Source organism: Zygosaccharomyces rouxii (assembly GCF_000026365.1).
Source record: "Zygosaccharomyces rouxii strain CBS732 chromosome C complete sequence".
Lineage (NCBI taxonomy): Eukaryota > Fungi > Ascomycota > Saccharomycetes > Saccharomycetales > Saccharomycetaceae > Zygosaccharomyces > Zygosaccharomyces rouxii.
The window spans coordinates 320,364-332,026 of record NC_012992.1 but is presented as its reverse complement, the minus strand read 5'-3'; the positions used below and the strand labels follow the sequence as shown (position 1 = coordinate 332,026).

Sequence of the window (11,663 nt, the reverse complement as noted above, 5' to 3'; positions counted from 1 at the left end):
TTTAGAGACTGCTGAATTATAATGGTAAAGATTTCTGAAGTTAACGATGGTGATGCTGCTAATGGTAGCAGCGTAACTGGGGCTGCTCGTACTGCAGCTCATACGCATATCAAAGGCTTGGGCCTTGATGAAAATGGTAGTGCAAAACAAGTTGAAGGTGGATTTGTAGGCCAGATAGAAGCTAGAGAAGCATGTGGTGTTATTGTGGACCTAATCAAGGCAAGGAAGATGTCAGGTAGAGCCATTTTACTTGCAGGTGGACCTTCTACTGGTAAGACTGCACTTGCGTTAGCCATTTCACAAGAACTGGGGCCCAAGGTTCCCTTCTGTCCACTCGTGGGTAGTGAACTGTATTCTGTAGAGGTTAAAAAGACAGAGGCATTGATGGAGAATTTTAGAAGAGCTATTGGATTGAGAATTAAAGAGACCAAGGAGGTCTATGAAGGTGAAGTTACAGAATTGACACCCGAAGACGCAGAAAACCCATTGGGTGGATACGGTAAGACTATATCTCATGTCATCGTTGGATTAAAATCTGCCAAGGGTACAAAAACTTTGAGATTAGACCCTACGATCTACGAAAGTATTCAACGTGAAAAGGTTAGCGTTGGTGATGTGATATATATTGAAGCTAATACAGGTGCAGTCAAAAGAGTTGGTAGATCTGATGCATATGCAACTGAATTTGATCTGGAAACCGAAGAATATGTTCCATTGCCTAAGGGTGAAGTGCACAAGAAGAAAGAAATTGTACAAGACGTGACGTTGCACGACTTGGATATTGCTAATGCTAGACCTCAAGGTGGCCAAGATGTGATTTCTATCATGGGTCAACTTTTAAAACCTAAGAAGACTGAAATTACTGAAAAATTGAGACAAGAGGTCAATAAAGTTGTGGCTAAGTATATTGATCAAGGTGTGGCAGAATTAGTACCTGGTGTTCTTTTCATCGATGAAGTTAACATGTTGGATATTGAAATTTTTACTTATTTGAATAAGGCTTTAGAGTCTAGCATTGCACCTGTGGTCGTCTTAGCTTCGAATAGAGGTATGACTACAGTTCGTGGTACTGATGACGTTGTTTCTCCTCACGGTGTGCCTCCAGATTTGATAGACAGATTATTAATCGTTCGTACACTGCCTTACGTTAGAGACGAAGTTCGTGCTATCATTGAGAGAAGAGCTAAGGTGGAAAATTTACAGTTAGAAGTAGCGGCACTAGATCTGTTGGCAGATATGGGGGCACAAACTTCATTACGTTATTCTGTACAACTATTGGCACCTTCTGGTATTCTAGCAGGAACTGCTGGTCGTAAAGAAATTACAGTGCCAGATGTGGAAGAAGCTAGAACTCTTTTCCTAGACGCTAAAAGATCCACTAGAATTTTAGAAACTAACAGTAATTACTTGTAGATTAATTCAATTTCAAGAGAATTTTAAAAATATATTTTTCTTCCTTTTTCATTATGTATGACAACGTTAAATATGTCATGAGCTGAGTGTTGTTTAATTAGAGGAAGAGCCCAATTCTGCGATTTCCTTGAGGAAATCACCAGGATTTACGATATCCGTGCTACCATACACCAATTTTTTAGGATTATGCAGTTGAGAGTGTGCCCATTCTTGTAAATTCTGATACTCTAGATAGTTACCACCACCAATGACGAAAACGAGAGATTTGTTGTATGATTGTCTCTTTGGCTTTCTGGTGTGAGAACCTCTTGTAATACGTGGATCAAAATACAAGTAGGCATCAGTAGTTTCCAGATTTTTCTGAGAACTATTCAACGGATCCATAATTGCTTCTACGACGTTGGTAATGGGGATGGTCTTCTTTTCTGGCAACAATTTTTTAATTCCCGATATTAAACTGCCCACACCACCGTGTAATCTTCCTTCGGTAAGACCATAAAGACCTGATAGAGATAAGTTATTACCGGTAGATAGTTTATTGCTACCGTCTTCCAGCGATTTGTTTTGTAAAGTTTTATTGGATAATTGCATGAGATCCCTTAATTTGTAAACGTATTTCAATGCACTAATGTCATATTCATGATCTTGGAAATACTTCTCGACTTCTTTGACAAAGTCCTTTGGTAAGCCATTTTCAGAAGTTAGATAGAGTACAACAAACGTTCTCAATTTGTCCTCCAAATTATTGTTTTTACCATCCTTAAGAATTTCCGCGAACCTACTTCTTGCCTTGGTGTTGTCAGGATCCTGTTCCACTTCGAAGAAAGTATCTAGAGATTTACTTTCTAGCTGAGAAAGCAGAGCGGCAAAAATGTTCATGTGAATGTCGATGATGTTTTTCCTTGAGGTTAATTGTGGCAGTTTTTTCACAACTTCTTGCATTTGTACTGTATCACTGTTGGAATTTGGGTCTAAATCATTCAAATTGGTTACACCAGTTCTCCTTGTAATTTCAGAGGCTTCCTCTTTATAGGCTGATAGAGCTGATTCCACATTTTCTGCTGCCTCTGGAAATGGTAGGTGAGAGTTACCATTCCAAAAGAAATCATCTGGTTCGATATCATATTTTTTCTGCGTTTCTTGTCCCTCTTCACCTTTCACAGGTATGGTGATTGTATTCCTTGCTAATTTGAAAACGTCGAACACCATACATTGGTAAATCCATGAGTGGGCAAACATGCAAGTAAAATCGATGCTTCTATCCAATATCACTAAAACGCATCTCTCCAAAGAATCTGAATCCAATCCTGATGGATCTGAAGACCTGGTGTTTATGACGTAGTCACGTAGCTTGCCACCTAGTTTCTCAGCAACTATTTCTGCTGCTCCTCCTCTAGGAGCCCTAATAATAGGGACAGATCCGGTGGTCATTACGGCATTGAAAAGCCCATCTGCTATATGATCACAGGAGGAGGTAATCATTTCTTCTGTAGATGTTGGGTTGTTCAGAAGTGAATAGGCATGAGGTAATTCTAATGAAAATAGTTCTGGTTCTGTAACGACAAAATCTAGATATTGATCAAACACTTGTTTAATTCTATCAGCTTTACCGGTAACGGATACCTGTTTGGCAAAATCCTCTAAAAGGTCTCTAGTCAAAATAGAGGTGAAATTCACGTAAAAGTCTGAATATTTATCCTCTTTTAAATCTTGTACAATTTTATCAATATTTTCTTGAGTAGGAGTAACAAAGTAAACGGCTGGGACATCTGGTAGAGATGCCCTTGTTTGATTAATCAAAGAATGTACAGTGACGCCGGCTTTCAACAAATCGTTAACTCTTAGCACAGATGAAATAATGGCAGTACTCTTCAAGTCCAATATTAAAACCTTCCATTGTAACTCTTCATCATTAAAAGTGTCTTCTAAATTGGTGTCCGCTGTGTCCTTGTTGAGAAACAGCATCTTGAGAATAGCAGCAATCTGCATATCCCTTAAACTTGCATCATCTGTCAATTGGCCAGTTTCTGCCATTTTGATATCAATGCTTGATAACAGCAATTGGCCTTCTCTTGGGGGGTTTTCAGTTGGTGTTGTTTGTACTTGTTGAAGATCTTCAACGTGTCGGTTCGCTCCAACAAAAGCTGGGCTATACAATGATTGATGATGATCACAAGTAAAAGTTCAAAGATAATGTGGATTCTTTATTTTTTTTTTATATACAACTACAGCTAAGTTCATGTACAACTTTCAAATGTTTATCGCTGGCCCTCCTTTAGTGTAGATCTACCTGCTCTTAGCAACTCATCGCATAGTAGTAAGTTACCTGCAATACCGCTAGCACCGTTAATTGCGTTACGGATAACCCTGTAGGAGTCCCAAATACCTTCGATAGTAGGATCGCATGAATCCCCTAGTTTCAAATCTACACCGACAAATCTACGTTGGTTAGCTTCTTGTGCGTCGTTCAATTCATCTTCACATAGTGCCAAGACGTCAAGGGCATCAAACCCAGAGTTCTTCACCAATGTCTTGGGAATAACCAGTAGTGCCTCTGCAAATGCTTCCACACCATTCTTCATCTTACCCTTAGCGCCCAATTTATTCATGTTACAAGTCTTTAGGTGTCTGGAAGCTGCAATGAAAAATGCACCTGCACCTGGAACGACAGTCTTATCTCTTATCACGTTTGCCACGGCTCTCATACCGTCTCTTACAGCATCTTTGGTTTGATTTAGTGCATAGTTGGTGGAGCCCTTGATCAAAATGGTACAAGATTTTGGATTTTTGTTGCCTGTTACGTACGTGAACTTCTCTTCGCCGATAGTTTCTTGGCGGACCAATTCAGAATACCCGAGCACTGACGGACTCAAATCATCTACTGAGTTCTGAGCCTCACCTTCGGTAACCAGCTGTAATCTTTCCATGTTACGTCTCTTTGCTCTTCTTAGTGCTAAGATGTTGTGCTTGGCTAGCACATCCAGGCACATTGGGTCAATACCCTTTTGGTTGATAATAACGAATCCCTTGTTATCGTCCAATCCGCAGACTTCGTTTTTCAAATCGATAATCTTCTTCAATTTAGAATCCACAAAGTTTCTTTCACTAGAGGCCAACTTATCTCTTTGTTCAGCAGAACTGTAGAAGAATCCGGAGTTCACTTCGGTCTTTTCGTATTCTAGAGAAACGTTTAAGATCAAAACGTAAGCGTTTTCCACCACCTGGGGCATATCAGGATGTCTACCACCGTGATCAAGCACTAGACCCTTAACGAATTTGGTATCCTTTGGAGATAAATGTTGCATTTGCATCAATTCCACCATGTACAAGTCTAAACTGTCATCCTCTCTGTTCCACACGTTAAGAACTGCATCTGTAACAATTGGTGTCAGAACCTCCGTCAATTCCACGTCAACTTTGGTAGAGAGCGAAGAACGAGCTACTTGCAATAGAAATTCACGATCAACGTCTTTCTCTTCATCTCTAGCCACTTTATATTCATTCAAAAAACTTAATGCTTCCTTACGTGCAACGTCAAATCCGTCTGTGATAACACGAGGGTGAACACCTTCTTGCACAAAGCGGTAAGCTTGTTTCATGAGTTCTCCCACGAGACATACGACACTGGTGGTACCATCACCGGTGATTTCATCTTGAGCAGCAGCTGCTCTAGCGATTAAAACTGCTGTTGGCGATTGAATTTGCATCTCTGTCAACAGGACTTTACCGTCCTTGGTCAATTTGATGTTACCAGCACCATCCACCAACATCTTCAGAGTTCCCTTTGGACCCAAGTTGGTTTCTAAGACGGATTGTAAACCTTCAGCAGAAGTAACATTAACTTTTAGGGCGGCATCCCGTCTTAGGGATTCAGCCTTAGGATTCAATAACTGGAGGGACATTCTGTAAACGAGTGATTTAAAATGCTATTGAATTAAACCACCTACCAATGATTCCCGGTATCTTTTACGTATTTCCTTAAGGTCTTCTTCATTACTTGCCCATCGAGCTTCTAAAACTTTTCGCCACTTGATCAAAAAATTGAGCTATTTGGTCACGTGCAGCATCAAATTTTGTGGTCACGTGATATATCTTTCCTGGAGTAATACCGATCTGGGCGGCAAAAGGAGTCCAAGTAGTTCGGGCCCCATTTTTGTAGATTTTCCCTCGTTGTAGCGTAAGCTGTGCAGCTAATTCTAGACTTGAATTTCCCGTTGGCAATCTCTCACGATACCCTTTTGCAGACATCTACAAATTTTACGTTTAGCTAGTCAAATGCTACTTACACAATTGCAAATTTATTAGGCATATACGGTATTTACAATGACAATTTAAAAAAAAAAAAAAAAAAAAAATTAAAAACTTCAGCATTTCCCTCTTTTGAAACCCCATCTCACAAAATCCTGCTTCACTTGGTTCTTTGTCTTGGACCGCCAGGTGATTTCTTGTTTCTAGCAGTTAGAATTTCAACACCATTATCAGTGACCAAAAGCGTATGTTCAAATTGCGCACTTAATTTACCATCTTGCGTCACAGAAGTCCAGTCATCGGGCCAAGTAGCATCTCTCCAAACACCTTCGTTAATCATTGGCTCAACAGTGAAAACCATACCTGGTCTCATGACACCGGGAGTTCTGTTCCTAGCGTAATGTGGAATACTAGGAGCACAGTGGAAAAATCTACCAACACCATGTCCACAATAGCTTTTCACAACGGAACACTTATTTTCGGTAGCATGCTTTTCAATGATATCACCGAGTTCTTGGAACGGTGTGCCTGGTTTACAGTGTTTAATTGCATTCTTTAAACATTCACGGGCGGTCTCCACAGTGTTAATGGCTTCTTTAGAGATGTTCTCCCCCACATAATAAGTCTCGTTCAAATCTGCATGGAACCCCATATAATAAAGCGAAACGTCCAAATTAACAATATCACCTTCCTTCAAGACGGTTTTGTCGGGAATACCGTGGCAGATAACTTCATTGACGGAAATACAAACAGATTTCGGATAGTTGTAGTAATTGAGAGGTGATGGATACGCCTTCCTTTCGATGGTTTCCCTGTGAACAATCTCATCCAACTCATCCGTAGTAATACCAGGTCTAATAGCAGCGGCTGCCACGTCGATGATCTCTCTACCCATCATACAGGCCTTACGGATCTTCTTGATCTCTTCCTTGGTGTAAGTAGGAATCTTGTTTAGCCTATCATTCCGCTGTTCGCTTATTGGCATACCATTAGCTGACCAATCTGGCTTTTCAATATCCTCAGGAATGTATCTCTTGGGAGTCAAAGGGTATGAGGCCCTCATGCCACCAGTGTATTTAAATTTGGGGAAAGGGTCATAGGGCTCATTCTTCTCGTTGGGATGCAAGGCCTTGTGTGATTTGTAGTTTTCCTTGTAACAAGTATCGTCACAAAACACCGAGGTAATACCGTTTTTAAGGCAAATTGGACACTTAAGAGTCGAGTCTGTACGTTTCCCACATTGCAAACCTGCGCAGTAAACAACTTCAGCCATCCTTTATCGAAGATACCCTACGTCTATTTCTTTACTTTTACTTATTCTTTGTAGTGTGTGAAGAGATTTTGTCGATGGTGAAAAAAAAGTTGCAGCTCTTCGTATAATGAAGAATATACATAATCTGGTGATGACTACTTCCATTTATAAAGAATCGGGGCCAAAGCTCAAGGGTAAAAGCTCTTCAAATGGCTTTACAACAGTCTTTGATCCATCACCGTTAAGCATAATCACAGGAAATTCACCGCTAGCGAATTCTCTGATAAACTGCCTGCAGATCCCACAGGGCGAGATAGTGTCTTCCATTCTGTCACCACTGATGGCAATGGCAAGCCATTCTTTCATACCGCCAGTAACGGCCTTAACAGCAGCACAGCGTTCCGCACAAATGGCACCTCCATAACTAGCATTCTCTACATTAGCACCTAGAACAAACTTGTTCTCCTTTGTTAGGATGCAGCAACCAACTCTAAATTTCGAATATGGACTGTAGCTCAATTCTCGAGCTTCTAATGCCTTCTTCTTCAATTGTCCAAGCTGCTGTGCCGTGACATGACGCAGCAGATGTTTCTCAGGTTCCTTGTCACCGCTCATCTCTGTAGTGTTCTTGGTTATTTGTACTGGTTATCAGTTACAACCATAGTCCTTTTAGAGCGAAGAGCAGAGTTCGCCCTTAGTAGAAAACAATGGAAGAATCAATGCTCGAGCGGAAAGCAGCCAAAGCTTCCAGTTCGATACTGTTGAATTGATGGGAACCATTGTTGAAGCTCTCTGGTCCACAATTTATGTTGAATATTCCTTCCATCGTTTACCTTCACTGCACCACGTGACACTAGGCAGTGCTCGTCTTGCAGTGTCGGGGCAAATAAAAAGATGAGAAGATCATCATCGCTTATTAAATGACATGCATTGTCATAATACACTTCCTTTAAATATAAAGAGATGAGGTAAAGGGAAGCTTGATCTTATTTCTTTCTAACAGTATTTTATCTGTAATTTTCATCTGCTTTTTCACTTACTCAAGAGTAGATGGAGTTTGACAGGAGTCGTAGGCCTTTTGGTCAAAGTGAAAGTCCGAAAGTCGAAGTCAAGGCCCAAAACTCCTTGTTTTTAATTAACTATACGGATGTGCCGTCTTTATCCGATGAGTGGCAGATTTCTGTTTTTATTGATATACCGACTATTGATTTCTACAAAGATGAGTTGACTAATAGCAAGCTGTCTAGGTTCAATAGGCAATTCAAGCTACAGCACTTGAAGGAAACGATTTACAAGAGCCTGACCAACGGCAATGAGGAGTTTTGGGATCAGTGGTTGACACACTGCAGTAATGGTAATCGTAAGTTTGTTATGAGGGTTTCTTCATCGGGATCTTTGAGATATGTGGAAACTATAAGGTTTTTAGTGGAATCCGTATATGAAAAATTGCAGAAGCATCAGGAGCAGTTAAGGATAGAGTTTAGGTTGGATGCGTCTCCCACGTCTCATAAATGGTTTACAACGTTCCTTGATCCAAAGATTTTACAAAGTGGGATTGTCCGTTTTAGTCATGTGGGGACTCAGACTAATGCCATGAGGCCGTCACCCTTCAAGGACTACTACAATTTGCTGAGTAAAAAATTCGAGGAATCGCAGTCAGGTGCGAAAGAGTCTCAGTCTATTGACTCGATTCTCATTATTACCAACAGTATGGGTGTCAAGGCGCTATTGACCATTTTATCGGATCGACCATTGACCAATTTTATCACTAGAGAGTCCATTGAGATGTTACACGATATTGCGTTGAAAAAGGCCCACAGTACGGAAGAGGATACACCATTGAAGAGGGAGTCGTCGTCTTTGTTAAACTTCCAGAACCAGCTAATCACATCTAATAAGGATAAGGCAGTAAGAGTACGATCTCCATCAATTGGCAGGAAAACGAGTATTGCAACCCCGCTATCAATGAGGCACCATCGTGGAGGAAGTGTTGCATCCCTAGACCAGGAAGATGCCGATTATGAGGACGAGTTAAATGACAGTGATGACGAAGACGAGGACGAAGACGAAGACGAATCTGACAGCGATAGAAAGGATGATGAAGACGACGAAGGGATTAGTTTCAATGTGCCCAGTAAGCTGTCACATACAAGATCATCAGACTTCCTTTCCGCTGCGTGGAACCCTGGTATGAACGGCAGAGTAAGGTCGCTGAGTCTTATGGATCCACCACTGCGGAAGCCATTTGCAACTAGACAGGGCGGGGGGCTGCCGCTTTCTATGGGAAGTACAGACGACGAGGCTTCGCCTAGTGAAAATATGCGAATTACCAACATATATGTTCACGACGGTGATTTCCAAGATCCTGCAGACCCTTCTACCGCCACTAAGAGGTATCGCAAGAGAGCAAGCAAATTACCCTCTAGACAGGGTTCAGCTAATGGGTTGATACCGCCCGAATTCTACTCGCGTATCTCATCACCATCTTCAAGCGCCAGTAGTTCCAGTACTTCTTTGCAAAATCTCAACATGGCGCCTGGAACTTTCTCCAAGATGGCTTTTGCAGGTGGAAGCAGTCAAGGCAGTGGACACACGGATTCGCTATTTGAGAAGAATTTGATCAATAAATCGTTTGAAGAAACCAGGAAGAATAATTTACTCGATTCCATTATTGAGAAAATTCAAAATCGCAATCAACAGCTTGATAAGAATGGGCTAGCACTGAATTTCGTCTCCAATAAAACGATACCATCCCAAATATTGGATGAAGAAGATTTACTCATGTCAGGCGCTGGCGGTGTCAACATTAGCAGAAACTTCAGCCTTGAACACATTTCAGATGAGGATAACCGTTCCAATAGTACAGTGGTTTCACCACCAAGTAAAGAAGATGATAACGACACGGAAAGTACATATACTGCTACTACCCCAACGGTAGCCTTAGATTTAAGCAGGATAAAGCTGTATGATGACGATCCAGTGCCGCCGCCACCACCACCCCCAGAAAATCCTGAAACCAGTTCTTCCTCTAATGATAAAGCACGTCCCAAGTACAAGAAGGCCGTTACTTTAGATCTTTACGGCGATGATGATCTAGAGAACTCCGGAGGCTGGGTCTTGGGAGGCAACTCCAGGTAGTTCAGGGCATTCTGTGATTGCATAAGATTTATACCGAATAATCGACAGCGCTAAATAGGTTTTTGTTTTTGTTTTTGTTTTTTTGTTATTTATTGTTTAATGTTTTAGTTTATTATACGTTTGTTGAATTTTTACTGCCTGCATGCATAAAGTTTCTTATCGCCGGAGTTTTGATGATCAGCCTTTCACTAACAAACAACAAAGGTTACAAGAGATTACCTAGAAGTCTAGGGACAAAGAGATGGTCACCGTTTCATCGAGACGACATTGGAATAAGGCTTCGTCCCAAAATGATGATGTCGATTTTGATAAAGCTCAATCGAGCTGGTTAAAGACTTTTTACAGATGGCTTATCACAATTGATGGCGACCCAGAAGTGAACAAGGGCAGAGTGTATCAATCTTTACCCAACGTTACCAACTACATGTTCTTCCTTGGTGGCAGGTTTCGCACTGTACGATGTCGTTCCAATTTAGCCATCTTTACAGGATTTACGGTTGTGGCCCCTATGGTCCTTTTCTCCATTTTTGAAACTGGTAGAATATGGCACTCTAGAGACGGATACAAACTATTGGTGATCTTTTTCTACTATTTCTGGGCCATGTGCCTTAGTTTTTTCGTGAGAACCGCCACCAGTGATCCTGGTATTTTACCTCGTAACATTCATTTGGGCCAGTTAAAAAGAAACTTCCAAATCCCACAAGAGTACTACAGTACGATCAGTCTACCTGCACCACAAACCATTAGAGGTGATATCCAAGCCAAGATTGAATTAAAATACTGCACATCCTGCAGGATATGGAGACCCCCAAGAGCATCTCACTGTTCTACGTGTGAAGCATGTATCCTGACACACGATCATCATTGTATCTGGGTCAACAACTGTATCGGTCAAAGAAACTACAGGTATTTCATTTTGTTCCTGGCGAGTGCCATTTTGTCGTCTATCTTTCTCATCGCCAACTGCAGTATCCACATTTATCACCACAGAAACCTCCCTTCAAAAGTCCCCGTAACCATTCTATTACTCATCTATGGGGGGTTGGCCATCATCTATCCAATGCTACTACTGATATACCACATACTCATGACCGGAAGACAACAGACTACGAGAGAATTTCTAAGGGAAGCAAATTCGAAAAACCCGATCTTCACCAAGATCCATAGTATCGAACATAATCCATTCGACAGGGGAAATTTCACAGCAAATATGTTATCCCTAATCCTACAACCAAGAGGCATAAGCACGATATGCCCTCAAGAACGTCACGGCGACAGGGACTGGAGATTCGTTAGCGTTGCGGATTTCCACAGCTTTGAAAAAATGGAGACGCCACTATAGGGAGGACACACTAAGAAATACAGAGAATAGCGCAACTAATGTGATTCTAGATTGCCATTGACAACTACTATCGTCTAGTATCCGTTGGAATCGAGGTGATCATCTCACCGTAAATCATTGCGTATTTTTTTTTTTTTTTCACAAAAAGAAACAAGGCGAAGAAACAGACCGAAAACATTCCTCCAGAGTGAAAAGATCGCTATTTAAACAAGCTCATCACTAGTGAAACGAATTTGCTATAGTGTATCGACGACTAATCAACCAAAGATT

At 41.2% G+C, this 11,663-nt stretch overlaps 7 protein-coding genes across 7 annotated transcripts; 3 read left to right on the top strand and 4 right to left on the bottom strand.

The window, feature by feature from the left end:
• Positions 1-21: 21 nt before the first annotated feature.
• RVB1 (RuvB family ATP-dependent DNA helicase pontin) lies at positions 22-1,413 on the top strand (the record flags this gene model as incomplete). Its single annotated transcript, XM_002495796.1, has 1 exon — positions 22-1,413. One exon carries the CDS (start codon positions 22-24, stop codon positions 1,411-1,413), a length of 1,392 nt encoding a protein of 463 aa, XP_002495841.1.
• A 93-nt stretch (positions 1,414-1,506) lies between these two features.
• SLY1 (syntaxin-binding protein) lies at positions 1,507-3,447 on the bottom strand (the record flags this gene model as incomplete). Its single annotated transcript, XM_002495795.1, has 1 exon — positions 1,507-3,447. The coding sequence occupies one exon, from the start codon at positions 3,445-3,447 to the stop codon at positions 1,507-1,509; it is 1,941 nt and encodes a 646-aa protein (XP_002495840.1).
• Positions 3,448-3,671: 224 nt separating this feature from the next.
• Positions 3,672-5,315, bottom strand: CCT6 (chaperonin-containing T-complex subunit CCT6; the record flags this gene model as incomplete). Its single annotated transcript, XM_002495794.1, has 1 exon — positions 3,672-5,315. One exon carries the CDS (start codon positions 5,313-5,315, stop codon positions 3,672-3,674), a length of 1,644 nt encoding a protein of 547 aa, XP_002495839.1.
• A 506-nt stretch (positions 5,316-5,821) lies between these two features.
• On the bottom strand, positions 5,822-6,934 carry MAP1 (methionine aminopeptidase MAP1; the record flags this gene model as incomplete). Its single annotated transcript, XM_002495793.1, has 1 exon — positions 5,822-6,934. The coding sequence occupies one exon, from the start codon at positions 6,932-6,934 to the stop codon at positions 5,822-5,824; it is 1,113 nt and encodes a 370-aa protein (XP_002495838.1).
• Positions 6,935-7,078: 144 nt separating this feature from the next.
• CDD1 (cytidine deaminase) lies at positions 7,079-7,528 on the bottom strand (the record flags this gene model as incomplete). The annotated part of the gene is made up of 1 exon (XM_002495792.1): positions 7,079-7,528. One exon carries the CDS (start codon positions 7,526-7,528, stop codon positions 7,079-7,081), a length of 450 nt encoding a protein of 149 aa, XP_002495837.1.
• A 435-nt stretch (positions 7,529-7,963) lies between these two features.
• SND1 (Snd1p) lies at positions 7,964-10,051 on the top strand (the record flags this gene model as incomplete). The annotated part of the gene is made up of 1 exon (XM_002495791.1): positions 7,964-10,051. The coding sequence occupies one exon, from the start codon at positions 7,964-7,966 to the stop codon at positions 10,049-10,051; it is 2,088 nt and encodes a 695-aa protein (XP_002495836.1).
• Positions 10,052-10,292: 241 nt separating this feature from the next.
• ERF2 (palmitoyltransferase ERF2) lies at positions 10,293-11,393 on the top strand (the record flags this gene model as incomplete). The annotated part of the gene is made up of 1 exon (XM_002495790.1): positions 10,293-11,393. The coding sequence occupies one exon, from the start codon at positions 10,293-10,295 to the stop codon at positions 11,391-11,393; it is 1,101 nt and encodes a 366-aa protein (XP_002495835.1).
• Positions 11,394-11,663: the final 270 nt, after the last annotated feature.